A 27,389-nucleotide genomic window follows, 5' to 3' on the forward strand; every position below is an offset into this window, starting at 1 on the left:
CTTACAGCCGCTTGATGTCACGGTCGGCAAACCAGGCCCAAAATCGACGATGAATTATTACAGGATACTACGTACCAGAAAGTAGATCTCAGTAGCAAGGAATGGATCCGACGCGCATCACGGAATAATTACCAGAACTTCCTGGTTCAACATGCTGTAAATGACTCTACTGTAGATCAGTCACAACGGGGCAGGTCCTATCAATATTGTATCGCAGGCGCCAGACACACGATGGTCGCGGCACCGCCCGGGACACTCATAACACAGCAAGAACAGACGGAAATCAAAGGCAAAGATGAATGAATGTTTGAAATGTGATCGTGAATTTATGCCAGAGGCATATTCCGATTAATATACAAAGCGAGTTGTGCGTCGCAACGATGCCATGAAAGGCTAGACCCAGTTCCCATCGTTCCTCATTGTGAGTGTGAAAAGCAACCCATCATGTCCTAAACGCCAGAGGGCACGATCGAACCCTCATCCCCATATCGCCATAGCCATTTGACTGTTCACCCAGGAAAGAGAAGTCGCTTAAGAGCGTTCACCACGAAGGCGGCGCGCAAGCTGGATGTCCTTGGACTCTGTTGACAGTTAGTGACATTTCAATGTATGCATGCAAGGAACACGTACGGATGGTGACACGCTTGGCGTGGATGGCGCAAAGGTTGGTGTCCTCGAAGAGCGAGACGAGGTAAGCCTCGACGGACTCCTGCAAAGCACCGATGGCGGAAGATTGGAAGCGGAGGTCGCTCTTGAAGTCTTGGGCGATCTCACGGACGAGACGCTGGAAGGGGAGCTTGCGGATGAGGAGCTCGGTCGACTTCTGGTAGCGACGGATCTCACGAAGAGCGACGGTACCAGGCTTATATCGGTGAGGCTTCTTGACACCTCCGGTCGACGGGGCCGACTTGCGAGCGGCCTTGGAGGCGAGCTGCTTACGCGGGGCCTTGCCACCAGTGGACTTACCTGTGATAAATGTGAGTGATTGTTGTTGTGGAATTGTGAGTTGTTGAAGCGAGTTCCTGACCATCCATGACGATGCAGATGTTGCACGACCACGGACGATGAGGGACACACGACTCTAGATGATGATGGATGATAATACTTACGGGCAGTCTGCTTGGTACGAGCCATTTCGATAGTTGGAATGGATGATTTGATGGATTTGTGGATGAATGGATGCTTTGGTGTTGCGTGGCTGAGATAGATGGGTGTGGTTGAGTGTAGTGAGAAAGAGGAAAGTTGGGGGAGGGAGAGATTTTTATGGGCGAGCGGGGCGGAGGCGGTTGATGGTTCAGCGGCTGCCTGAGAGTTTGTTGATTAAGTTGATCACTAGCGCCGCGTCTTGTTTGGAATCTGCAAGAGTCAGAGTTCCTTAGACCGTCAGGATTGCGAGCACTCTTTGGGAGAATGATGGGGCCAATCAGAGCGCGGGGAAGTTCTGATGTTCGAAAGGAAAGCGCACTAAACCCAATCAGGCAGTCAACATTGAAGTGTGATCGAGGACATCAAGAACGCGTGCCCTGTATGGAATTACGTATGGAAATAATCCTACAGCCAATCATATGTCTGGAATGCTCCAGTTCACGTATTTACTACAGAGTGATACATCGTAATACTCTGTAACAGCATTATTCCAATCACATCAACCGTAATTCGGTCCTGCATTCGGAAGTGACCGCCTTTCCTTTTCGGGGTTTCCCACCCCTGGTTCATCAAACTTCCTCCCTCCTTCCATCAGATCTGATCCCCTCAGGCAGGAACTCCCCCATCACACCAGCCCCATCACCACCCCTGCCCCTGCCATCACCACCTTGCCCATCACCACCCACGCGTGCCCTAGTCGATGTTGATGAACTGACGCGCCGCTCCCCCCCCCACAACTCAAATATCTTCTTCTCCCCACCATTTAACTTCTTCCTCTCTTCTCATCCATCCACTCACAGTCATCTTTACCGTGCTTTCCAAATATCCAAGCCTCACTTTGAGTTCTATCAACCACTCAACCCTCATATCACTTCCATCTTCCATCTATCAACATGACTGGACGTAAGTGTCATCCGTCCTTCCATCCCAGGTTGGCATCAACTGACATCACTCAACAGGCGGCAAAGGCGGAAAGGGTCTCGGCAAGGGCGGTGCCAAGCGCCACCGAAAGATCTTGCGCGATAACATCCAGGGTATCACGAAGCCCGCAATCCGACGTCTCGCACGTCGTGGTGGTGTCAAGCGTATCTCGGCCAGTATGTTCCTCCTGCTCACCGTTTGCTTTGATCGGTCCGTTGACATCTCATCCAGTGATCTACGAAGAGACGCGTGGTGTTCTCAAGTCCTTCCTCGAGGGTGTCATCCGTGACGCCGTTACTTACACCGAGCACGCCAAGCGAAAGACGGTCACTTCGCTGGACGTTGTCTACGCCCTCAAGAGGCAGGGACGCACTCTTTACGGGTTCGGTGGTTAAGCGGTTTGGGGTTGCTTTCGCAGCGGCATGGGTTTTACGAATTTCTCGATCGGCTGACAAGGCCTGGCTTCAATGGTCTGGGGCCTGCACGAATCAATCGTGCAACGGAGTGGGTGTTCATTCATGGGTTTTGTATCATATTAGGTTATCGGAGTCTATCATGGATCAACCGACGGGAATGAAGCATGCATAATTCAATCACTTGATTATCTTAGTGACTTTGCTTGTCCCCGTATTTGCTCTTGTTCAAGGCTGTTGGTGTAAACAGAACATCTTGAGGCAGCTGTCTCCCCGAAATTGGTCCTCGGGCGGCTTGATTGTACGGTTGTACTTGTAGTTTTGGTGGTCAGCCCTCCAGTGTTGTTCATGGAGCTTGATCAAGCATGTGTCTAGTAGGCTCCAGCGAACTTCGATGAACATCACTGCTCTTCGACCTACTACTCTACCCGCGGACCTTGACTTTACCTGCCTTGTCCGATAGAATATTCTTGTGCTACCGTGGCTGCGGAGAGTAAGGTAAGTATGGTATGGTAAATGTTTCCTTTATGGCCCGGTCATGTGCAGTGCCCTTTCATTGATTCTAGGAATAACTATCTATTCTTGCTCCGGGACAGTTATGTGACAGTTATGATGTAGTCGCAGCCATCTTCCAAGTAAAGATTGGTTTCTCATAACGTGCGTTTCGCGGTTTTCAGTCTTCCATTATATTTCAATGCATGTCCAGACATAGTATCTTATGCTCTCAAGCTTACTATATTTATCGATACCTGTTCCTAGTCACGTCGGCAACTGCTCGGCAAAATGGGACAAAAGAGTCATTCAAACGCAATTACTTCCTTCCAACAACAAACACTATTTTCGAATTTGTTCTCGAAGGTTGATCTTCATCCAGTTCCATTACCGGATCGGCCACACAGCTCAAGATATGCAGTTAAATTCGGCTTTGGTACCCCCGCCGCGGGCGCTTCTGTTCGACGTCTTTGGAACATGCGTCAATTGGCGCAAGTCCGTCACAGAATCCTTAGTCACAGAATGCAATCGAGCACTGGAGAATCCATCCAAATTAATTCCCCCGGTTGCACGTTCGGGCGCAGGCAAGAAGGACTGGGCTGATTTTGCCCAGCGCTGGCGGAACACATATATCACGTTCGTAGCATCCATCGCGAAAGATCCGACGATACCATGGAAGACCATCGACGAACATCATCATGATTCTTTGAAGGAGCTATTGGACGAAGCCGGACTCGTTGATTTGTGGACGCCCGAGGAGGTCCGGGACCTCTCCCTCGTCTGGCATCGGCTGGAGCCGTGGAACGACTCGGCGGATGGCATCGGGGAATTAAGCAAGGTCGCCTCGACCTGCACCCTGAGCAATGGGAACCTGAGCCTACTCCGTGACCTGAAGGCGTTTGGCGACTTGCCGTTCACGCACCTCTTCAGCGCAGAACAGTTCAATTCGTATAAACCGTCTCCGCGCGTGTACCTTGGGGCGGTCGGCAAGCTCGGATTGGAGCCGCGGGATTGCGCTATGGTTGCAGCGCATCTGGGCGACTTGAAGGCTGCAAAGGCGTGCGGACTTCGGGCCATCTATGTTGAGCGGCCGGGTGAGGAGGGTTGGAATCAGGAGATGATTGCTCAGGCAAAGCAGGATGGCTGGGTTGACCTTTGGGTTCCCTTGGTGGAGAAAGGGGGCGATGGAAAGGACGTCTCCCTTGACGGATTCCTAACTGTAGCTACAAGGCTTGGTATAGAGATCGAGAAGAAGGGGAAAGATGGTGCGAATGCGTCGTTGTGATACTCCTGAATAGTCGCTCAGCCATTTGAAATCAGACATCTTGCCATATGCCTTCAATTACTCCATCCTAAATCACTATTTCTGGCTATGAGTTATTTATACATGCTACAGATGGTTGCCCAGGGCCTCTCGCGTGGCTATGGTGCGTTCTTGATCGGTTGTGGTAAACTATCAATGGTTGAACCGTGTTGATATCAAAGTCAACACTTGCAACATGTGGAGTATGCTTGGAATCCAGTTTAAATATTCATAAAGTACCCAACTTGATATTGCTACTCAACCACCACACAGAAATACATCAAAACTGGCATGAATACAGGTCTCACCAACAAAATTCACATGGAACCATAAAAATCCCAAAATATATCGATCGTGGACTTAGTGCATGGATATGTTGATTCTGAGACTAGTCATGACGCCATTGGATGAGTGGAGGTCGACAGCACCATATCCTCACGGATACAACAACATCGGCAAAGCACATTACTACGAGTAAACAAAGGAACGCTATGTTTCACGGAGCTATCCTTTCATCCTGATGTTTGTACCGATATTCGGGGTAAAGTTGCAAGCTACGACTTCAAGGATCAAGCGACTATCACCGGTAGAGTACTAGTATCACTGGACGAGTGGATGTCCCTTGTGAATGAGCATCATCCTCGGGAAACGGATCCCGCCCGGGCGCCCGAACGATGAACTCGACCTACCCTAACATTTGGATATAGAATAAAGACAAGGAACGAGATCGAATTATTGACAAATATCAGATTCCCATCTCGCATACACCAGAATACTGCGATCATTTCGCCATCTATTCCGCGGTCTCGACCTCGCGCGACCTCGCGTCCTTCACGCAGTTGTACAGTAGGGACGCTCCTCGACTGACGTCGTCCCAGCACGATGGCGCCTCATATACAAGATGTGACGTACGCATCCTCAATCTCCTCACCAGAGGAGTTTTGGATGCATCAAGCGTCCCAACTGCACTGGGACTCCCCTCCGACCCGAGCCCTCGAGAAATCCACCCGACAACTGCAAGATGGCACCACGCACCAGTCCTGGTCTTGGTTTCCAGACGGCGATATCAATACCTGTTACAATTGCGTGGATAGGCATGTGCAGAATGGCAATGGTGACACAACGGCGGTGATTTGGGATAGCCCGGTCAGCGGGAATAAGCAGCGATTCACCTATCGGGAGGTTCTCCATGAGGTCGAGACTTTGGCCGGCGTGCTACGCGAAGAGGGGTTGAAGAAGGGAGATGTTGTGTTGATATACAGTATGAAATCGAGAACAACTGAAGAGGCCCGGAACTGATGAGATAATGTAGTGCCGATGATCCCCGCCGCCCTCTTCGCAATGCTCGCCACCGCTCGTCTCGGAGCGATCCACGCGGTCGTGTTTGGAGGATTCTCATCGCCAGCGCTCGCCCAGCGGATCGACTCATCTCGACCGAAAGTGGTCATGACCGCGTCTTGCGGCATCGAAGGGACGAAAGCACCCTTGGCGTACCGGCCGCTCGTCAACGCAGCGATACAGAAAGCTACACACAAGCCATGGCGAACGATCATCTGGCAGCGTGACCAACTACGATGGGACCCGCTCGCAAGGGAATATGGGGAGCGGAATTGGAATAGGCTGGTCAAGAGCGCACGCAACCGAGGCCTCAAGGCCGGTTGTGTACCGGTCAAGAGCACGGATGGGCTGTATATCATATATACGAGCGGCAAGTACCAATTACATCAATCCAGAAAGAGAGGCGAACTGATAGTTGGAACCAGGTACAACCGGGCTTCCTAAAGGCGTACTCCGCGAGAATGGCGGTCACGCAGTTGGTCTCCACCTTTCGATCAAATATCTGTTTGGTATCCATGGACCAGGAGATGTCATGTTCTGTGCGTCCGACGTCGGCTGTAAGTTGCATATGAAATGAATACGTGAAGATATATACTCATTGCATGCTAGGGGTGGTCGGTCATTCGTTCATTCTATATGCACCGCTTCTCGTCGGAGCAACCACCGTTTTGTTCGAAGGCAAACCAGTGGGGACGCCAGATGCGGGAACGTTTTGGCGTATCATAGAAGAATACCAAGTGAACGCCCTCTTTACGGCCCCGACTGCGCTGCGGGCGATCAGACGAGATGATGGCGATAATGAGTTCGTCGAGAGCATCGGTCGCCGTGGAGGGCTGAAGAGCCTCCGGGCGGTGTTTCTGGCTGGTGAAAGGAGCGAGCCGAGCATCGTATCGATGTACAAGCATCTTCTCGAAAAGCATGCCGCTCCCGGCGCGACGGTCATTGACAATTGGTGGTCATCGGAATCGGGATCTCCAATCACTGGCATCGCGCTGTCGCCAGCGGCGGGAGTAGACTACACGTCCACCGTCCGCCATAAGCCGCTTCCAATCAAGCCTGGCTCGGCTGGGAAGCCGATGCCTGGTTTTGACGTCCGAGTGGTGAACGACGATGGCAAGGAGGTCCCGCGAGGGACTATGGGAAACATCGTTCTCGGTGTCCCGCTGGCACCAACTGGATTTACGACGCTATGGGACGACGAAGATAGGTTTTACAGAGGTTACCTGAAGCGATTTTCAGGCAAGTGGATTGATACAGGAGATGCCGGCATGGTTGACGAGGATGGATACGTCCATGTGATGTCGCGGTCAGATGATATTATCAACGTTGCAGCGCACCGCTTCAGCACGGGTAAGTGCAGAACTTCTATTTTCGCTCGCTGGTTCTAATAACCAAAGGATCGATCGAACAAGCGATCACATCTCACCCAGAGATCGCGGAAGCCTGCGTTGTGGGCGTCCCCGATGCGCTGAAGGGTCACCTCCCCTTTGGATTCATTACGCTCAAGACACACAACCATCCCCACGACGCCGTACCCGATGAGAACTTCTTCAAAGAAGTTCAGAATGGTATCCGCGAGCAAATTGGACCCATCGCCTGCCTCGGAGGTATGATCCAAGGCAAGGGAATGATCCCCAAAACCCGGAGCGGAAAAACATTGCGACGGGTCCTGCGTGAGCTGGTTGAGAACGCCGTCCACGGCGATTTTGACAAGGAAGTGCAAGTCCCTTCCACTGTCGAAGACTTGGAGGTGGTCAATGTGGCGCGTGAGAAGGTTCGAGAATACTTCCAGGCGAAAGGGAAGGAGATTCACAAAGCCACCGAGGTTCGAGCGAAGCTTTGATGGGTCGGGGTCTCTCGGAGAACTAGACCCCGGAGCCACCCATATCCTGGGCGGTTCTGTTTGATTTTCTCGATGTCTCTGAACGTTCGGCCGGCATTCAATTCCCTCGAGGCTTAGACCTGGGGTACGGGACGATCACCTTCAGATGCTTGCCATGCGAACGGAACAACAGCTTTGCATTGATAACCTTCCCCGCAGTGATTCATGTACGCAAAAGGAGAACTGCCATCATCATATAAGAGGGATATGAACAGGTCCCAATGCTATCTATGCACGCTGCCTCGTGGCCCGTCTTGCCGGGTTTTCAATGTGCCTTGCGAGTTGCGACGGCAACAATTGGAGGGTTTGAGCAGACCTCGGTGCGTTCTTCATCCGCCGAATGGTTGAGAGATATTGAGATCCCGGAAATGATTTGTGGTTGATTTACAGAAAAGACGACTTTCCTCTCTTGTATAAGGGCAACAGATCTCGGCCTAGATAGTCTTAGGGTTGTCCCGAATCGAATCAGATATGCACCACGATCCTTCCATGGCTTGGTTCACGGTGGTCGATCCTTGCAAGCAATCTAGAGGCCAACCACTTCCCAACCGACGAGGCAATTGCCGCGGAATTTGTTCGAAAATTCTCGTCTCTGGCCGTTCTCATTTGCTGGGACGCCGCAATTTCCGATGCGTTGGCGTCCAGTCAGTTTGTGTCCTTTTAGGATGTGTTCAAATTCGAAAATAAGCCGGAACGCTGTTCCTGCACGCTGCATCAAGCCTGCAGGCCTGCATATGCGGTGCGTTACTGCAGCCTGGTGGAGCAGTGGAGGAAGCATTAGATCACTGCGATGTCAGATGGCCAAGGATCATCTTTACCTGCGGCGTACTACGTTGTGGTTCTCACGTGCTTGGAGATTCCTGCATGTGTCCAGAGTGTTGAGACAGGATCTGAAGCGGGAGGTTCGGGGCGGCTCCGGTCTACATATCTGGTTGATGGTTGATTTGGTTCATGTTTTGTTCATGGCACTTCTAGTCGAGCGTTGATCTTTCGGACCTCAGAATCGAAGGCTGCAAGATCCCGGGATGACCTGGCACCTCACCGTCGACAGGTGGGTAGAGGGAGCCGTTTCGAAGCTGTGAAAGAAACGATCTGCCATCCGGTACGCCGGACTCTAGGAGGCCAGTACCCGGAGTCGCAAGCTGTCCGAGATGAGAACGGCAAACCTTGATCCGGTCTATTCATTCGCTCTGGAAATTGGGAGTCCTAAACCGTATGCAAATATTTCTCAAGAAGGAAAGGCCTTTGATATTCCCGAACGGGATGGGAGTGATTCAGCTATTGATTGGAGAAAACCACTTCTCCATATTGGCGATTTTGGCGGAATACATCTCCGGAGCTGCTTCGTAAGTTGGGATTGGGTATGTTTAATGGTGCTGACCATTATGCTCGATCCACCGCCCCGAGCAATGGATCCGGATGCTCTTGGGATCGGAAATGCGATTGGAGCAACGGTGGACGAGGCTTTACACGTTTCTCCCATCCCTGGACGTAGGTGAAATCGCTCCAAAACCATTAAACCACCGAGCCACTGGCGTGAAGGGTAAATCCTTCGACCCAGAGTACTGGAACCGGTCACGGCACGCGACGGACCTTTCCCGAAAACTCTGGCATCGCGATTCGTTGGGGTGAAGCCATGTCGATGAAGGGGTGAAGAGTGAAGAGGCGTGTTTTTAGTGACGTCCACAACCTAAAAAACAGTTAGGAATTACCAAAGGAATGGGTTTGGGTGGCGAGGGTATTGAGAGTTTTCTTTCACCTGTTGCTGAATATCATTCCCACTAGGCCAGAAACTGGGGAGCCGTAAGCCGAGCACTGTTCGAGCTTACGTAGTAGAATAGATTACTCAACGGAGGTCGCTACTGGGAAGTGGGAACATCTGGCATCCCCAGTCCTATCAAGCCCTGATCTCCGTTGTTTCGGCAACGTGAGTTCAGAGTTGAGAGAAGGTTGAAAGTTTGAAACGTACCCCGAGTTTGTTCGTTTTGTGATGTGATAGACGCTGATGGTACATATGGCAAAGCCTTAACATGCACCGTGCAGAGACGCTTGGGACATCTAGTGTACTGAGTGTGCACACCGGGGTACGGACCGTACCTGACGGTGACAGCTGTTGTTAGTGTGCCCAGTCCGTTCAGGTGTTCCATTCTTCCAGAGCCGAATGTCCCAGTGTTTCGAGGTCGAATTCTTCCACCGCACGGAATTCTGGGACCTGTTGTGATTTACGAACTACGATTTACGACTAGCGACGCACATCTGTTGGTCGTGGCGATCTCAACGCTTTCGAGCATTCAGAGTGAGGAGACGGAAGAGCGTGCCGCTTGCGTTTGCCTTGACGACTCCCCATGTCCCACCATTTTGTTTTGACTTTTGAAATTTCCTTTGGACGGGGAGAAGTGCTCTACCAATTCCTGTACACATCTCCTCCAGAACTCAAGATGGCTGAGGGCGAGTCCATTCCTCATCCATACTCCATACCGACAGGTCCGCCATAGGAATTGGGATTTGCCATTTGGGAACCGGAACAGGTTACCTGATAACTTGATTCAAGGCATCGACGCACGGTGCGTGATCGACAGACAAGACAAGCGGTCCACACTCCACATGTCAGCCTGTGATCCTATTGATGTTGGCCTTTGGGATTTGGGAGGTGAGAACTTAGAATTTAGGTGTTCAAGAAATGATATTGGGACGTTGAACGGAGTCGGGACCCTCGGAGCTCCCCAAGCATATTTTGTAGTATCAAGGATGTGTTAGGCAGGTCTTCGGGTTCTGGAAGACGGGATGAATGGATGCCAAAAGGAAAAAAATTCGACAATTCATGCCGAAATGGCGAATATCCAATGGAAGCTTGCTCACCAAATCCCCCGAAACCGGCTGCCTGGACTCTGGGCTTGGATGGAGCCGATGCTCCGGTAGTGCGATGCATGTACTCTTTGTGCCTGGTCCCACACTAATTCTGGAACTTGAACGACTGAGAACTGAACGACTGAGAGCTGATCGACTGATAGAAGAGCGTTTGCAGAAGGTAGCCTGAGGAGTGAGCAGCCACTGACTGGAGAGGGACTGTGATGATTCTCCAAGTCTTTTTTCGGTTCTGATTGTATCATTGCCGACCCTGGAATATCTGTCCGGGGGACTGGTCTGATCAATTCACAATTGACATAGTGAAGAGGGTGGTTACAGGAATTTTCCTCGGTCCAATTCGAAACAATATGGCCGAAAGTCAACGAAGTGGTGAAGCTATGGAGATAGCTGGAAGCGGATTAGCAAGTTCGGCTGAGCTTTCGCTTGAAGAACCAGCCTGAACTCGCCCTGAAGGCTTAGGAAAGCTAGGACTCGAGTCGTAGGCACCCGGGGACCGGGGAGGGCGGGAGCCTGAGATGGGCACAGAGGTTATTAATTCTAGGTCAGCGAAACCCCCCAGTTCGGGCAGTTAGGCTCTCAAGTTTGAAGCTCAACAGTCAACTCAACAGTCTAGAATCTGCGTCTAGTCAAGTGCCGGAATTAGCTCTCCACCATCCCATCCGTAGTGAGGAATAGAAAGTGAATCCACACCCGAATCGCCGGACTGGGTTGAGGCGGTTTAGGGGTTTAGCACGCACGCTTGGAAGGCGTTTCGCAATTTCGCCTGGGGAGGAAGGGAGGGGGTAAAGCGAGAGACAGGTAAAAATGAGAGCCGAATATAGAGAGCGAGACAAGAAAGTTAATCAATAAAGTTAATAAATAGTAAGGTAACACTTGTAACTTGTAAACGAATAGGAAGAATAATATAGGAAGAATACACAGAGAGAGCTCTTCCTCCTCCTCCACTTCGTCTTCGACTGTTTCTATCACAAGCTTCGTCTCTTTGGGCTCCCAAGTTCCAACCAACCGTCGTCCCAACTCCCACCTGTTTTAGCTCTCACTTTCGGGTGATCCGAGATCTTAATACATATCATTGCAATATTTGCTCAGGTCCATACCTCCACTCCATGTACTTTGTACGCATTTACCTACGTATCAATGTATCATGGTTTGATGTGATATGGTCAAGAACAACGCCTCTTTTCTTCCACAAATTTTAGGCTTTGCAGTGCACCAATGCCCGCGGTGTTTGGTTGACCCCTTCTCGGGCTTCTTCTCCACAGGCACTCCCTCGCCTATTCTAGTAGTGTTCTGGTAGTGTTCTGGTAGTGTATTCTTGCACTCATCGGTACCATCCGCCCCTCGACAAATCCCCCGACTCTTGGACAGGCTCCAAATCCAGTCCCCTTCTCACTTCTCACTCTCCTCCTCTCTGGCCCCTCTCCCTATCTCCAATTCCTAGGACACTCGTATCAGGCATTTTCTTTTTCAGATCCGCCGTTTCTGTGTTTCCGGTTCCCACACCATACCCCCACACGAGACGACGCCCCTTCAACTATCCACCTCGGACCATAAACACGGTCATTCCCTTTCCATTTCCACTGGCTACTGCAGCAGACGAAGCAGAGCTGAAAGAAAGAGTGAAAGATAAAGACCCATTTGATACCTCAAACAGCCTCCACAGGAGCACACGTGCACCCCACGTGCCTGGAACTCTCGCTTTACACCTTGGATCTCCCACCTCTACTTTGCCCGAATCGCTCGAGTACTAATTACGAGTCTACGACTACGAGTCTACGACTACCAGTACGGTGCAGATCGACCCCTCGCTGTCCCTTGCGGTGTTCCTTACGGTGCCCACAACATCATCCATTCGTACTTTATTGGTTTATTTGGTACTGCCTTGGATTTGGGGAAGTTCCGGTAATCCATACCGTCACGACTCAAGACAATACTTGTTGCTGTCTTAAATTTGGTGGTGGGGATCTGCGGCACACCAGTCCCCGTCGAGCCCCAATTCTCCAGCTCTCGGTACCTCGCTGCTCTCCTTCGACCTTCCCTCTCCCTCGTGCCTCCACTGTCCACAACACTGCAGACCATCATCTGCTGTACCGTTCGTTCAAGTGTTTAAGCACTCCTCTTCTACGCCTCTCGATCTATTGCCTCTATATCACGGTTCACTTCTTGGTCGTTTGATCGTTGTCACTCTCGCTCATCGTCGTCCGCAACCCCTCTCCTCGTCGTTTGGCACAACAGTGTGGGGTTGATTAAAGGACGGAAGAAAGAAAGAAAGAAGTTTATGTGGTAGCAGGCCACACACTCCCGTTGTTCCCGTTCGGTATCACAGGAATTCCATTTTGATACACGGCTGCCTCCCTTTTACGAATCGTCGTTGCTGCCTCAAAGCGACATCTCACATCGCCAGGCCTTTGCATCAACGGCTGCGCCTTCGGACCGCTCCAAAACAATCCCCGTCCGCACCCACATCCAACGCATCCCCCTCCCCCCCCGACCACAACCTTACAAATCCTGCGACCTTCCGAAGCGGGATTATCGATACCTGTGTACCGCACGTTGCTTTGAAGGAAGCATAGGGAAAATCTCCTAAAAAGCGAGGCTTTGTATCAACCGCTGTCGTGTCTCGCGAGCTGTAGAGCAGTTCGAAATCGTCGACGCACCTTCTAGACCCAACGACAGCAAACGTGACAGGGCTGACGTCCGTCCCGAGCGCTTCCTCCAGGCCTACGTACATTGGCCAACGGCTTTCAAACCAGTCGCGACGGGGTTTGAATTGCACCGGGCGGCAAAACCCTCCCTTCGCTCCCATTTCCGAAAGTTTGCACGAACATCATTTGGGCGCCCGAGAAAGCAAATCATTTTCTACCCTGCACTTCTCGACTATTCACAGAAACGTGGTCATCCGCTTCGAACCTCCGACCTACGATCTCGAGACGAGGCGAACGGGAAGTTTGCTTAAGCGCCTGGCATTCTCTGGATAAGCCCGGTTTTACGGTTCTTAAAGCTGAGCCGTCTGTTCACAGACTCTGGATTGACTGTAGGTTACATTAGTATTGCTCGGGATCTCCTGGGCAACTCGTTGGATCGTCCATAGCTGCTTGATTTAAGCGCCTGCTTATTTAGGGTGCTGATCAGCGGGATCTCTGGTTCACAAACCTACTTCACTTAGGCCGTACGAGAGATCAGTACTTCATTATGGCGGCGAAGATGACCCTATACAAGTTGGTGGTGCTGGGGGATGGTGGGGTGGGCAAGACGGCTCTGACTATTCAAGTGAGTACACAATGTCGAGACTCGAGGCCTACCTACAGTACTAACGCCGATACAGTTATGTTTAAATCACTTTGTCGAAACATACGACCCGACGATCGAAGACTCATACCGGAAGCAAGTGCAGATCGATGGTCAATCATGCATGCTGGAGGTGCTGGACACGGCCGGACAAGAAGAATACACCGCTCTGCGAGACCAGTGGATTCGTGATGGGGAGGGGTTCGTGCTGGTGTACAGCATTTCATCACGCGCATCCTTCCGCAAGATCGAGGCCTTCCACCGTCAAATCCAGAGAGTGAAAGAGTCATCCCAATCCGGCTCCCCGACCTACCCCAACTCCCCGCTTAGCATGTCCTCCACCGGCTCAGGATCCTATGGCCCTGCACCCGTGATGTTGGTGGGCAACAAATCCGACCGAGTCACGGAGCGCGAGGTCAGCACGCAGGAAGGGATCGCCATGGCCAAAGAGCTCGGCTGTGAATTCGTCGAAGCGTCCGCGAAGAATTGCATCAACGTAGAGAAGGCCTTCTACGACGTGGTCCGGTTGCTACGAAAGCAGAAACAGCAGGCCGTCCGGTCGTCGGGAGGAAGAGGAGGTATGACGTCGGGCAACGCATATCACTCGAGACCCATGAAGGAGTATGGCGAGAAGCCACGAGAAAAGAAGTCAAGAACGAAATGCGCCATTCTATGAAACGGCGTCATCCTTGATCGAGGGAGCACCGCTATAAAGTCGACGTCTTTGGGAACACGGTCCACTTCCGCTGCGCGTTATTGGGACGACCGTCGCGATTGTGTTTATTATCTCGACCCACCAGGCCTCGTCGACCATTGGTTTCTTACGGGGATGGTCCGGCAACAACGCTGGATTGGAGAGCTAGACGACCACGAATGCGATGAATTATGCCATGTTTACAACCCGAACAGCGCACCACCTTCTTTCTTCTCGATCGGGATTCCCTCTGCTTATTGGATATACGCAAACTCCAACCTGATTTCGAGCGAGTGGAGATGTAAAGGTCAAAAGTCCGTCATTTCCCATTGTCGATAAGCATCACACAGTACGCATTGACGATTGGCGTTACGGCAGAGTTAGTGATGACCGACAATTTCTATATTTCCTGGATGGCATTTTCTAGGCGCCTCCGTTGCCGATGTCTTTCGGGTGAGGGTTGGAACCGGTTGATAGATCTATGAACGACGACTGGGAGCATTACGATCGTCTGTCAATGTACGCTCCATCAGGTTCGCGAATCGCGGCATATTATGGATGCTTTATGGAATCAAATGTGGTCATATCATTAGTTGTTGCCAAACAGGGACTGGTTTGAGTATACCGAATGTAATGCATGAATTTGACCACATTCTTTAATCGTCCGGTGCCGATTACTGCTCCTCATGGAATGGTGGAGTAACAAAGTCTATTCCCATCCCTTTCTGCCATTCGCCCGCACTTTTAGGAGCTGGATCGACATCATGGCTCGACTAGCTAGTAATGGTGTTGGGTTGGCATGCGGATTCAGACCGCTTCCATTCCTGAAATGGCGGACTATCGAAGACTGAAGAGCTTACACTCCCCGTTCTACGTATCCATCACACTGGAAACTGTACACTACGGATGAGATGCATGGAAAAAGCATTCGGTCCTTGATATGCACTCAGCCGCCAGAAGGGAATATCGGTGAGACGTTGCAGGTCACAGAACCCAACGACATCCCCAACCCCATTTCCATTGTCACAGAAGCAAAGCAAGTAATTATGGAATAAGCAACACAGGGAACCAAGATTCGGGGTTGGCGGGATAGTGCCTACCGCGGCGGTCAGAATCGAGACTCTACCGCGTACCAGCTACCCACTCGGGCGACGTGGGCCCCAGATCATCCGGTCTCTTTACTCTCCAAATCCTCATGTCCAAAGACGGCCTCGAGGAGAAGCCATAGCGCCATGGCAATTTTTCTAGCCACGGGAATAAGCAAATGCATGAGGAATGTACCCGTACTTTGTTGAGACGCTTTCAAGCATCGGTAGGTTTTGTATCCCGAACGTCGTACGTACCTTACCCGTTCTCACGGTCATCACATCGGGATCAACGCGACATCGTCTCCTGTGCCAACCACTCAACCGCTCCTTTGGGGGCACTTATCCTGTTCGATAAGATTAAATTTCAGTTCGACACTAGTCACCGCATAATTTCATTATCGTCGCTTAGCTTTTCATCGGGGTTTTGTGGGTTGGAGGGTTCGTTCGATAATCGATTGATAGCACCTTTCCAGCGGCGATAGCTGGTGTGTCAGAGGGTGAAGCAACTCGAGGTCCCCTTATCAGTGATCCGACCCCAGCTTCCAACTGATCTACATTCTCCTCAGCTCGGTCTATGGACTTTATTTGAACCGTCGTTTGAAGTCGCGACCCTTTCTCATATCAATAATGGTATGTATATTGCGTTGTGTGGAAGAAAACATATGCTCTCACTTCCTATCGCATCAGCGCGGTTCTGCGTGTCGCAGGCCCCTCGTCCGACCATTAGGAAGGTGTCCTTCCGACACGGTTATCAGTTGGCAGCGTTTCTAGTAGTGATCTGGCTATTATTCAAAGGGCTTGGGTGGTATCCAACCGTGCAATGTGTTTCGGATGAGAGCCAAGGCGTTGATCGCCCGAAACAAGCAAAGTTGGTTATTCAAGGACCTCATCGTCAGACAGACACATGTAACGGCTGAAGCGTCGCTCCATCGAATCGAGTCTCGAGAGGCACATGTCTTCCAGGAGAGCACTGAGGAACTCTCTGACAACGGCCAATTTTAGGATCGACAGAAGAAATGCTGGCTATAGATCCGCAGATCCGGACAGAATTGGTGGAGGATGCAGTACCATGCTGCTCGTCCGTCGAAGTTTGGAGTTGATCCACGGTGCTTAATTCTCTCTAGACTTGCTCCAAGAGACAAGAAGGGTAGTTAGACTGGACACGGCGCGGATCTTCGACAAGATGGACGGGTGGTAATGGATGATTAACTTGTTTATTGCAACACTATTTCGTCTCACTGATTTCCGACCTAGTTGACAGAAGACGGATTCCCGACCGTGCTTCCCCGATGCAAGCCAAAGTAGCGAGCCGTTTGAGCTGGCGTGACTTGAAGAACGAAAGAAGGGTATCCTACACGCAAAGATAAATATATACAGTAAAGACAGACCTGCGCAAAGCGGTATGACGGAAAGGACTAGCTATTATCATATAGGATATTGTGTAATATCAGCCGGAAAGCTGTCTGACCCATACACCAGCGCTAATGTGAAGCCACGAACGTACGAAGGAGACTCCGTATATACAAGACCGAGTGTGAAGAGGAAGGGTATCTAACAACGATGGTAAAAGCAAAAGCATCAATCATCTCTTCACAGCATATATCAACAAATCTTGGCTCCGAAGCGATCACATCTACTCTCTAAGTCGACTCATCGCCGTGATCTCCTCGTCACCCAACGCTGTGATCCACAAGCACTTGCCGATTACTACCGGGTCGGGGTGGAACTGATATTTCGAGCTCGCCTCCAGCAGCCTCAGGAGACTCTTCACGATCGCCGCCGCTATGTGATGCCGCTCGAAGTTCACTAGCGGTTCTCCCGCTGGGTTCTGCGGCGCGCTGGTGATGAACGCCGGCTTCTGCGCATTGTACACGAGATCGCGCGTGTAGATGCCGATGAAGGGGATGCACCCCTTCTCGACCGCGGCCGTCTCCATCTCCATGCGGAGATTGTGGAAGTTGCGGACCGGTTGGACTAGCCGTTCGAGTTCAGTGAGGACCTCCAGATCGGCGGCCGGCACCGCGTCCCATGTGCGCTTCATGCGGGACACGTCGCTGCTGAGCAGGGCGATCGTGATCTGGTACATCGTGGCGTAGTTCCGGATCTGCCTCGCGTGCGCGGCGATGCGGATGTACTGCACGATGCAGTGAACGCGCTCGTCGAGCGACTCGGTAAGGATGAGTTCCGAAACGGCCCATTTGACCATGATGTTGAATCGGGCGATGACCACGTCGACGCCGCGAGGAGTCTGCGTGCGGAGGTAATCCACCCAATCACGGATGGAAGGGGATGACTGCTTCCAGCGGAGTTCGATCAGCTCCTTCCAGTCGATTTCATCAAGAGCATCTTTCTCGATGATGGTGAATTGCTGAGTGAGGTACTCGGCGTCATGGGTGAGGATGAAGGGGAGATGAGGTGGGATGGATGGGACACGGCTGGAGGGGGCGGAAGGAACACGGAGAGCAGGCTGGGGGTGTTTGCGACGGCTAGTCGGGGTAGTGGGAGGAAGGTCAGTGGGCGGACTGTGAGGCGATTGAACCTGGACAATCCGTTGATCCTTTGGTTCGACAGGGAGGGCCAGGCGCTTTGATTGATCGTCGGAAAATGGAGGAGTGGGAGGGAAACGAAGCGGATGTGTGAACATGGAATTGCCGCCATCCTCATCGTCATCCGCGGGCTCATCATCGAAAAAACTCCGAACCCGTTGGCTGGCGTCTTCGGAGTTACCGACCAAATCTCCGGAAGACCGTGATCCGTCGGTGAGAGCCTCATGATCGTCTAGTAGGAAACTTCCCCGCGTTTGGAAAGAGCTTGGAAGGGTTTCGCCCTTGGGAATGCGGCGCATGCTGTCTGTCTTCTCGATATGTTCCATTGATGAAGCGGCGGACCCCTGCTGCGGGGTGAGATCAACGGCATCGATAGTTATCGTTGACTGATCTTGGGGAGCATTCTGTTTCCTCGGGTCGATACGCGGTGATGATTTCGGGGGGCGAGTCACAATGCCGCTTAAACCCCTTTCAAGCAAGGGCACTGAGGAATACGAATCTTCGGACCGCGCAGCAACAGAGACGGTGGGTACCACTCGCGAGGGGAGGTCATGACCCGATGAATAAGAGACCTGGTAGATACTATCCCCTTGAGTCTCCGGAGGCAGGGGATCGGAGGAAAGCCGTTGAAGAATGGGTTTCTGGTTATCGAGATCAATAACCTGCTCATTCCGATGTCTCATTCTCTCTTCCTCTTCGGATGGGTCCAATCCAAGGGGAGAAGGCTCCCACGCGCTGGGCTTGCCAACAGGCGTCGATGATGGATCGGATTGCGACATGTCGGAAGCCCGCTTCTCATACTTCCCTTCCAACTTAAGTAGCGCCGACTCAATACCGCCGTCATCGGATGCGTCGTCGGGTAACGCAGCGAGCTTGGCCACTTCCGCCTCGAAAGACGGACGTAGATTTTGTTGAGAGGAATGTGTGTCAACGAGAGAGATTGACCTCCGTAACTTCGACGGGTCTGGGGAGCCTGTTCCGACGGACGACTTTTCTTTGATAAACTGCCGAGCAAGCTCGGTCTCCAGGCTTAGTCCCCCAGGTTCAAGGGGACTGACGGCAAATGAGTTTGTGACCGAATGAGTGAGGTTAGAGAGTGATCCAGCTGAGCGCGGACGGTCCGTGACCGGCTCCAAGTCGTGTACATTATCTACAGCGCGGAGGTCGCCGCCGGGTCTGCGCCGCAGAGGCCGCATGGGGGTATTTTCCAGGAAGAACGGATCGTTCTCAGAGGACTGGGATTGGGCTTGGGATTGCTGCTCCGATATTCCGGATGTAGCGAAACTGAGCGGTGCCCTGTGGTCGGCCTCACCGCTATGGTAAGAGGGGTATCGCAATTGAGAGGATGAGGCCGACCGATGTTTCCTGAGCCGGTTTCTAGGATACCCGGTAGGTCGTCGGGACTCGACTACACGGGACCCACTCGAGTTCTTTGTAAGCAGCGGCGACTCCCCAGGAGAGGTCGTATTGTCTAGTCCAGTCTCGATCACTTGGTCGATCGACATCGCCCTTGACCCGGACGTTGCATGCTTCGGCAAGCTCGTCGATCGTTTCGGCATCGACGGCCGCCGCGATCCTACCAACGACTCCGTCGCGAGAGTGGAGGGTGGCAATGCCCCTGACATCCACGGTACTTCGGGTCCCCCGGTATCGTCCATGATGACAATCGACCGACTTCCCGCGGTAACCGCATCGGCCGTTTTCCGATTCCTTGTATGGTCTTCTGGAGCATGCGGCTCTTGAAGCTGGAAGGAATCGCGTGGTGCGTGTAGGTTGCGGCTGCGGAATCCTCGCTCCAGCCCGGTATTTTCGAGTTCCATCTGGATGGTAATCGCTTTACGAAAACTCTCGCCTGCCCTGGCCGAAAGCATGTCGATGCGGACTTGCTTGCGGCCACGAGCTCGCTTCTTGCTGGGTGTGCGAGCCGTAGTCGAAACTGACGCGGTCGTACCGGCGCGGGATACCTTGTTGGTCGACGGCGCAGAGAATTCGATGTGAGTTCCGGATCTCGGGGTCACGGGAACCGGCGGGTGCTTACTGGTGAGGGCGCGGCGGACGGTGCCTAGTAACTTCTTCATGCCCGGACCAGTGGCGACAGGTTGTTTCACAGAGTTGGGATCGGTGGGATCGACAAGAAGGACGTCAGCGTATGATCTCATGGACTTGATGCTCGCGCCGACACGAACTTCGACGTAGGGACTATCCGGCTGAAAGATGGCTCCTCGGATCAAACTGCCCGGTAGGGCCTGCGCGACCGCTTGGGCTTCTTCCGGGGATCTCTTGGGGGTTGCCAGGGGTGCACGGTTATCCCGGAGGGCATCCGAGAAGCTGCCACTTCGCTTGTGCGTCCGAGCCGGGCGACTGGCACGGGGAGCTGCCTGACCTATAGTCGCGGATCCAGGAGGAATCTGAACCGGGTGAGGGTAGAGAGGGATATCTCCGCCATGATCGACGCGGTATACCGGACGCATCGGAATCGAGCACGATAGCGCCTGGATACTCCGCTCGCTCGAGGGAGAGATTGGCACTCCTTCAACCGTCGGAGCCGACCACGGTACCCCGGAAGTGAGGGAATGTTGCGGGGTGTGGTAGAGAGATTTGAGAGACCTGACGCCTTCGGACTCCCCGATACCAGCTGAACGGTTCACGAGGATGCCAGTCAGCTGCATTGGCCGGTTCCCGTTCTGTTGCTTTGACATCACGAACTGACTGGCCTCGACTTTCGTAGTAAACCCATCCGTTCCATCCCGTGGCCCCGCGTGGATGTCATTGTCCGGTGCGTCGAACCCTATCGCAACCCCATCATCCCAATATTGCGAGCACGTCCGCCTCCAGCACTTTTTCAATTCTCCGATGATTTTCTGATCTCCTCCTCCCCCACTGACTCGATTGCGCAGGTATTCATACAAGCCATTCGTTAGCATGCAAAATTGCGAGCGCAGTCGGTAATCCGGCATGAAATCGTCGACGAAATAGTTCAAGATCCAGTGGCGCACCGCGACGAAGGTCCGAACTCGCACGATCCGTCCAAAGTCGTCCGCGCGGTCCACGGCCCATCTCATGCGCGCAATCAGATGTGCGATCAGATCATGGCTTGCCATGAACGCACGGAAGGTGAGGAAGAAGTCCGAAAGCAATTCATAGTCGAGGAAGCTCGGCGATGTGATATGAGCGATGAGACGCGACGGGGTGGCCGCGACGATGTTGCCGGAGCTAGGGGCGAATCGAACGGACGTGGGATCGTCCGGATTGAGGGTCAAGGCATCATAAAGTTCGGGGACGATGACGATCTTCGACGCACGCTCGGACGCCGGGGGGAGAGGCGAGGGCCTTCCCGACGTACGACTTCGAGATGAGAGCTGTCGAGTGATCGATGGCGCCTCCAACTCGCGTCCGGAGATGTAGGACGAGTAAGCCATGACGGGGGGGGAGGGAAACAGTCTCTCATGACCGTTCCTCGAGAACACGGACGAGCGAGGGTCCTCGATGACGGAAGCTCTTGTATACACGGAGCTCCGCAACACCGTTGTATCCTGGTTAAATTGGGGAGTACCAAGTCGATAGTGAGGAATAGGAACTTCCAGCACAGGCAATGGTCCTGTATCCGCGGTTTTCGGTCGATGCAGGGAAGGTCTATGAATCACCACCTTGATTGACTGTCCCCGCTCTTGCAACTGCGCTTGCGCGTGTTCGTCGACCGTGGAGAAGGAATGGGCACGGTTATGAGAGCCACTAAATGGGGAAGATTGAGCGATTGACTGCGGATCCTCATGACCGGGTTCTTCTTCTCGGGTTTGTCCTGGAAGTGGAGTGCAGAATCCGGTATAGAGGCCCTCTATACCGGCATCGCTCGATGGTCGCGTTCGAAGATCTCGTGCTTCGTCTGGTGGAGGGATTGGAGGAAAGACGAATGGAGGAGGCGCTGGACGCGTCCTTTGGGCGCCGGGTCGAATGACGGGTCTATGGCACGAAGGGTCAGAATCAAAACTAAGACCAACGTAGGATGACCATGTTGTAACAACGCATCAAACGCATGGAGAGAAGCATACCTCAAGTATATAATCCCATTATTCCCAACGTTTCCCACGGTGAAGTTCCGGCCAGCTCGTGCCGTAGCCACGGCGTCGGGAGCGATATTCCCTGAGCTTCCACCGCGACGCGCTCGCAAATCTTCGGCCGAGTTCTTCGTCCTTTTTAGTGACGGGTTTCTTCGTGGTGATTTGATCGAGGAAGATGTGGTCGCGATGGGCTTGGTCACGTCGGGTTTGCCGGCATCAACAACAGCGGCAGCACCAGAGTCAATGCTGGTTGCTCCAGCGGTCGCGACAGCCGATGCGGCATCCATTCCCTGGTGGAACCCATCCTGATCCTGTCCGTTGCCGACGCGGTCCATATTTGCTTGAGACGCCAGCATCAGGGATTGGCGCTCCTACGCTGGCGCATCAGGACCAATGTGGATTCTCTCTCTGAGACCGAGACGCGAGGTGAAGCAGTTTCACGGAAACCAAACCACCGGCAGCAGCGGAGGACGCGTTGCTACTGGCAGCATGTTCGGGAGGGAGCGGAGATCCGGAGCGATGTGTACGGTCAATGCTGGAGGCCTGGAGGTCGAGGAGTGTTCGAAGGGTCGTGTTGTTGACTATTGTCAGCAGTCGGTGCGTTCTCGGTGCGGTGGTGGCCGTGATGCACTCGGACGTGGTTCGTGTTTGATGGTTGGGAGAGCTGGGGGACCTTGCAGTGGACGGTGAAGTGTCTGAGCGCAAGAATGAGGCTGGGCGCCTGGGCCGCTGGGCAAGCTGGGATGGGGTGCTGGACTGTTGGATCGCTATGGAACTTCGAAGATTACTATTACTTTAAGGGATGAGGACAAGCCGAGAGTAGGAAGTCAAGGGATAGAGGGCCCTGCAAGCGAGCGAAGGAAGTGGAAGAGAGGAGAGAGAGGAGAATTTCCAAGAATGGTTGATGGGTTGAAATGGATGAAAGTATTGGATGAATGTGTGATGGCTGTCAACCGCCGTGCAGCAGTGGAAGAAGAAACGCAGTGCGCTAGCAACGGTTAACGGTCATAATCTTTCTTAGTGTAGCCTACTACAGCATCTATTCGAGAGTCTAGAGAGTTTATTACTTATTAAAGACTGCATAGATGGCAGAACCTGTCGAAGTGACAGCTCATCTCATTGATTGGGCATTTCTTGTTGTTGCACCATTGCACCATTATATGGGTGGCTCACTGGTATCGGCATTAGGGGAATTGGTTCTTTGGCCCAAGAATTGAATCTCACTGTAGTCTTTCTTGGCGTAGGTCCCATAGTAGGCATAGACATAATACCGTCAGCCCGTAGCAGCTAACAAGTACGTAACAGCAGAAGGATAATACTCCCTTAGTCCCTCACCTCACAAGTCATATCTGATCGGATCGATCGATGGCCCAGCCCCAGCCGATTCCCTGATTCCCCCATCCGGCCATCCCAAGGAGGCAGGGCCGTTGGGGAGACCCAAACCACTGGGTCATAATATTGGGGCATCAGGTCATCCACTCATTATTGGGGATGTGCTGCCTGGCGTACCTGCCTTTGCTGCCTCATCCCCCCCGGTCTCTTCCTTCCGTTCCTTCCCCAGCAAGTCAGACGGCACTTGCCACCCCCCACGTCCCTTCCATTCCTCCCGAACAATTGACGATGCAGCTTCGCGGTAGATTCCTGAGACCAAGACATAGCACATCTTGATGACATGATGTGTGAATAGCCACCAAAATGGTGCTATCCTTCGTCCTCATCCAAAATCGCCAGTATGTTCTATCGTGAAAACATGACAAATTCGAAGCTGATCATCGCAACATCCAGAGGCAAGACTCGCCTGGCGAAATGGTACGCTCCATACAGTGTATGTCCCTCCACATAATGCACATCTTCCCTCTCTAACCGCTGCCAACCTCAGGATGAAGAGAAAATAAAACTCAAAGGCGAAGTGTGTCCCTCGCTCACCCCTCATCGTCCCCAATCCCCCTGACCCCCCTCCCAGATCCACCGCCTCGTCGCGCCCCGCGACCAAAAGCACCAGTCCAACTTCGTCGAGTTCCGCAACACCTCCAAGATCGTCTACCGCCGCTACGCCGGCCTCTTCTTCTGCGCCTGCGTCGATACCAACGACAACGAGCTCGCCTACCTGGAGGCCATCCACTTCTTTGTCGAGGTGCTGGATGCCTTCTTCGGGAACGTCTGCGAGCTGGATCTGGTCTTTAACTTTTACAAGGTATGAATCTGTGAATCCAATCCGTGGATAAGTGCGTGGGGAGGTGGGAATCGGCTTCTAACCGAATTCCAGGTCTATGCGATTTTGGACGAGGTGTTCCTCGCGGGAGAAATCGAGGAAACGAGCAAACAAGTGGTATTGACCCGGTTGGAACATCTGGATAAACTGGAATAAGCTGGAGGCAATGATTAGGATCTACACATCGGAAAATCGTATTGTTGTTGCTCCATTGGTTTCATTCGACATTATATAGGTACCACCGCTTCCGTGTTAGTATGCGCTGGCTGACAGTACGCTTCCATGAGCTCATATGTACGGTAAGAAAAGGCAATAATACAAGACATCGCAGGAACATAGCCTGCTAAAATCACCCCTGAAAGCTCCTTGGGGTCAAACCATCATCGCGGAAGAGACTCATTGATTAATCACCCGCAATGTCCTCCTCGGATTCAACACCACCCCCCTCGGTCCCCAGAAGCTCGGCTCCTGTCCCGCTATCAGATCTTCCGAGTCGCTCCCCGACGAACCGGGCCGCAATAACGGATGATTCCCTTGCAACCCGTCCGCACTCCCGGTGTAGCTCCCCTGCGACGAATGCCCTGGCCGCCACGGCGTCTGCCCGCTACTCGCCTCGCTGACATGCTTCGGCGCCGCGAAGAAGTTCCCCGCGCTGCTCAGCCGCCCGAATATGCTTTCCTTCTCCGCCTGCTGCGGGTCAGCCGCCCCGCGCTGCGCCATGGCCAGGTGCCGTTGGTACAGCTGCACCCGCTTGCGGTAGATGTACGCGCAGAAGGCGAGGTATCCGGCGAGGAAGAGCAAGAACCCTGCGATGGTGCCCGCGACGATGGCGCCGACGCGGCCCGCGGAACTGCCGTCGCTATTGCCGGGCGACGCCGTGGTTGTAACCGTTTGCCCGTTGATGCTGGTCACCGTGTAGTAGATCGGCTTGCCCGTGGCGATGGGACCACCGGTGGCCGACTGCGCCGGGGCCGTGACCGTCGCTCCTCCCAAAGGGTTCCCGCCGATGGCGTCAATCACGGGTTGGGGGACGGAGTAGCCGAAGCTCCCATGCAGGCCGGACGAGGAGTTCGAACCAAGCTGGGAACCTTGTTGTGAGAACGGGTTTCCGGTGACAGGGTCGCCGACGTCGATGGTTTTGCCCGCCCCCTGCGACGGGCCGGTCAAGCTGGTGAAACGGTTGACCCATTCTAGGGTGCTGGTATTGAACACGTAGACGCCGGGCGAGTCGCATGAGATCTCTTGTCCCACGTATCCTCCGACCAGGACCATCTGCCCGTCCCAGATGTTGCAGGAGTGCCCGGCTCGCCCGAACGGCACCGACTGCTTGGACTGGTCCACTTCAATCCACGTGAAGGACGGAATGGAGAGGATCCACATGTCATCGTACTGCGTCTGTTGTTGGAATGGTTGGAGGTTTTGCCCGCCGAACATATACACATTGTAACTGGTACCACTGTATGCGCGTCAGTCTCTGCTCACTCTCGACCGGAAGGGAACGTACTCAGCTGCGGCCGCGACGACCGCGCAAGGGTTGACTCGAATCTTCGGAGATTTCCCCGACGTCGATTGCTTGTACCACGTTGATCCAGCGATGTCGTAGACGTCGATGACGTTCATCTGAGTGAACGTGGTCTCGGTACCGCCAGCCAGTCCCAGCAGTATTCCCTCATCGCCAAATCCCGGGACAAATACCAGCACCCCGTCCGCACGCTCGGTAAATCCAGCACTCTCTTGCAACCCACCTTCCGTGATGTTGCGCCATGCACCATCCGAACCGGCGGCATCCAATCCAGAAACCGCCTTGTTTTCATGGCCCGGAAAGGTGTACTCGATCAAGGATTTCAAGTATACTCGCGGGATCTGGGCCGACCAGCCGGGTGTGGTATAGAGATCTAAATGCCCGCCAAAGTAGAACCCTCTCCCAAGCGAAGGGACATTGATTCCCGCACCTTCCGCGGAGCGTTGTACAGGTTCTCCGCCTCCGGCAGCATTGATACCTGCGGACGTTCGAGGATTGCTGTGTTCCTTCCATTCCGAGGCCTTGATATCGTATTCCCAAACCGCAAAGTCAACCGGCTGCTCAGGGGGGGTGTCGGAAAACTCGCCACCGTAGAGGTACAGAGCCCCGTACGAGCTCCAGAGGTACCCGTTCGATACTGGGGGAGGTCCGCTGGGCTGGGGAAGTGCTCGGAAGGCGGGTGACGAGATGTCCCAGGATTTGGTGAGGTCTAACGTGACGAATTCGTTGTCTGGAGAAGGTGTAAGCATTTCGTTATACATGCCAATATAGGAACTTACTCCAAGTGTCGTTGGTTTGCGCAGATGAGGTCGACATTCGGCCACCGTAGATGTACATTGTGCCGTTCACGATAGCACCTGTTGAAGTCAGACGTGCTTTGCACGGATGTCGGTTTGATACTGACTTTGGTGACTCCATTTCTTACACCATTCGGTGGCACTGTCAGCCCTTCGGTCCAAGGCATTGACCGCGTTCTCAGACCGGGCATCAGGCCGAATAACTGTGCCTTTGACTCCTAAAAAGGGAGAATGTGCTTTGCCAAAAAGCTGTGTCTGCTGCAACGCAGGTGTTATGATAAGCATGACACACGCCCACAGAGCGATGCGGAGGAATGGAGACGACATCAGGCTCCTTCGTCTTGATTCGGGGTTCGGTGATTTGTTGTTCGGTGTAGCTTCATCACTGTCCATATTCTCCCACACCAAGGTCTGGCTGACCAACCCTTCCGTTGGAAACTCGATTATTTCAGGTTCGCTCGGTATCCTGACCTGATATAGAGGTCGAGGTCGCTGCCTTAATTTAACATGGCTAGGAAAAGCAGAGTCAGGTTCTAAAACTGTTCCTTTGAACGCCGATACCCTGTATCGTCTCTGTTCCGGATTCATGGCTCAGGACTTTGAATTATAAATTATATAAGCCACTTTGGAGCCTCGTTTAGAGTAATGTCATAAGAACGCAATTTAGGCAATATATGCCATCGGTCGGTCAATCCGTCCGACCTCAACGCAAAGCGGTCGGTAGTATAGCACTTCAAAGTCGATGTTGGGAAACCAAAAGAATTGAAATTCAGTCGCGTGACTCGGGAACAGGTGGACTAAAATAGAAGATGTGTAACACA

At 53.0% G+C, this 27,389-nt stretch overlaps 9 protein-coding genes across 9 annotated transcripts; 6 read left to right on the top strand and 3 right to left on the bottom strand.

Moving 5' to 3' along the window:
- Positions 1-471: 471 nt before the first annotated feature.
- Positions 472-1,222, bottom strand: P152DRAFT_461884 (histone cluster 1, H3g protein). The gene is made up of 3 exons (XM_033680219.1): positions 1,110-1,222; positions 631-966; positions 472-581 (listed from the first exon to the last, which is right to left on the bottom strand). The coding sequence occupies exons 1-3, from the start codon at positions 1,132-1,134 to the stop codon at positions 532-534; spliced, it is 411 nt and encodes a 136-aa protein (XP_033530652.1). The 5' UTR covers positions 1,135-1,222; the 3' UTR covers positions 472-531.
- A 906-nt stretch (positions 1,223-2,128) lies between these two features.
- On the top strand, positions 2,129-2,462 carry P152DRAFT_404220 (histone-fold-containing protein; the record flags this gene model as incomplete). The annotated part of the gene is made up of 2 exons (XM_033676751.1): positions 2,129-2,243; positions 2,299-2,462. Coding segments are annotated over 2 exons (279 nt in total), but the record flags the coding sequence as incomplete, so codon positions are not given.
- Positions 2,463-3,054: 592 nt separating this feature from the next.
- On the top strand, positions 3,055-4,359 carry P152DRAFT_461885 (haloacid dehalogenase). Its single transcript, XM_033680220.1, has one exon. The coding sequence runs from the start codon at positions 3,388-3,390 to the stop codon at positions 4,255-4,257; it is 870 nt and encodes a 289-aa protein (XP_033530654.1). The 5' UTR covers positions 3,055-3,387; the 3' UTR covers positions 4,258-4,359.
- Positions 4,360-5,157: 798 nt separating this feature from the next.
- P152DRAFT_468636 (acetyl-CoA synthetase-like protein) lies at positions 5,158-7,456 on the top strand (the record flags this gene model as incomplete). The annotated part of the gene is made up of 5 exons (XM_033680836.1): positions 5,158-5,536; positions 5,588-5,983; positions 6,039-6,170; positions 6,223-6,963; positions 7,011-7,456. 5 exons carry the CDS (start codon positions 5,158-5,160, stop codon positions 7,454-7,456), a joined length of 2,094 nt encoding a protein of 697 aa, XP_033530655.1.
- Positions 7,457-7,983: 527 nt separating this feature from the next.
- On the top strand, positions 7,984-8,563 carry P152DRAFT_173790 (uncharacterized protein). The gene has a single exon (XM_033674120.1). It carries the CDS (start codon positions 8,125-8,127, stop codon positions 8,479-8,481), a length of 357 nt encoding a protein of 118 aa, XP_033530656.1. The 5' UTR covers positions 7,984-8,124; the 3' UTR covers positions 8,482-8,563.
- Positions 8,564-13,362: 4,799 nt separating this feature from the next.
- On the top strand, positions 13,363-14,679 carry P152DRAFT_173757 (ras-domain-containing protein). The gene is made up of 2 exons (XM_033674119.1): positions 13,363-13,633; positions 13,689-14,679. The coding sequence occupies exons 1-2, from the start codon at positions 13,556-13,558 to the stop codon at positions 14,325-14,327; spliced, it is 717 nt and encodes a 238-aa protein (XP_033530657.1). The 5' UTR covers positions 13,363-13,555; the 3' UTR covers positions 14,328-14,679.
- Positions 14,680-17,066: 2,387 nt separating this feature from the next.
- On the bottom strand, positions 17,067-22,372 carry P152DRAFT_476794 (uncharacterized protein; the record flags this gene model as incomplete). The annotated part of the gene is made up of 2 exons (XM_033681539.1): positions 17,067-21,939; positions 22,029-22,372. 2 exons carry the CDS (start codon positions 22,370-22,372, stop codon positions 17,067-17,069), a joined length of 5,217 nt encoding a protein of 1,738 aa, XP_033530658.1.
- Positions 22,373-23,732: 1,360 nt separating this feature from the next.
- P152DRAFT_404113 (AP-2 complex subunit sigma) lies at positions 23,733-24,405 on the top strand (the record flags this gene model as incomplete). Its single annotated transcript, XM_033676743.1, has 5 exons — positions 23,733-23,767; positions 23,823-23,862; positions 23,917-23,946; positions 24,001-24,231; positions 24,304-24,405. The coding sequence occupies 5 exons, from the start codon at positions 23,733-23,735 to the stop codon at positions 24,403-24,405; spliced, it is 438 nt and encodes a 145-aa protein (XP_033530659.1).
- A 240-nt stretch (positions 24,406-24,645) lies between these two features.
- P152DRAFT_404107 (uncharacterized protein) lies at positions 24,646-26,853 on the bottom strand (the record flags this gene model as incomplete). Its single annotated transcript, XM_033676742.1, has 4 exons — positions 24,646-25,705; positions 25,754-26,501; positions 26,551-26,628; positions 26,676-26,853. 4 exons carry the CDS (start codon positions 26,851-26,853, stop codon positions 24,646-24,648), a joined length of 2,064 nt encoding a protein of 687 aa, XP_033530660.1.
- Positions 26,854-27,389: the final 536 nt, after the last annotated feature.

This window comes from Eremomyces bilateralis (genome assembly GCF_010015585.1).
Source record: "Eremomyces bilateralis CBS 781.70 unplaced genomic scaffold P152scaffold_28, whole genome shotgun sequence".
NCBI lineage: Eukaryota > Fungi > Ascomycota > Dothideomycetes > Eremomycetales > Eremomycetaceae > Eremomyces > Eremomyces bilateralis.

Excerpts from the sequence above, each read along its gene's own strand:
- P152DRAFT_461884 (XM_033680219.1), bottom strand. The coding sequence starts at position 1,134 with ATGGCTCGTACCAAGCAGACTGCCC. Across the intron at positions 967-1,109 it reads TCGTACCAAGCAGACTGCCC|GTAAGTCCACTGGTGGCAAG; the intron begins GTAAGTATTATC and ends CATTTATCACAG. Across the intron at positions 582-630 it reads CGCCAAGCGTGTCACCATCC|AGTCCAAGGACATCCAGCTT; the intron begins GTACGTGTTCCT and ends AACTGTCAACAG.
- P152DRAFT_461885 (XM_033680220.1), top strand. The coding sequence starts at position 3,388 with ATGCAGTTAAATTCGGCTTTGGTACCCCCGCCGCGGGCGCTTCTGTTC.
- P152DRAFT_173790 (XM_033674120.1), top strand. The coding sequence starts at position 8,125 with ATGCGTTGGCGTCCAGTCAGTTTGTGTCCTTTTAGGATGTGTTCAAAT.
- P152DRAFT_173757 (XM_033674119.1), top strand. The coding sequence starts at position 13,556 with ATGGCGGCGAAGATGACCCTATACAAGTTGGTGGTGCTGGGGGATGGT. Across the intron at positions 13,634-13,688 it reads AGACGGCTCTGACTATTCAA|TTATGTTTAAATCACTTTGT; the intron begins GTGAGTACACAA and ends ACGCCGATACAG.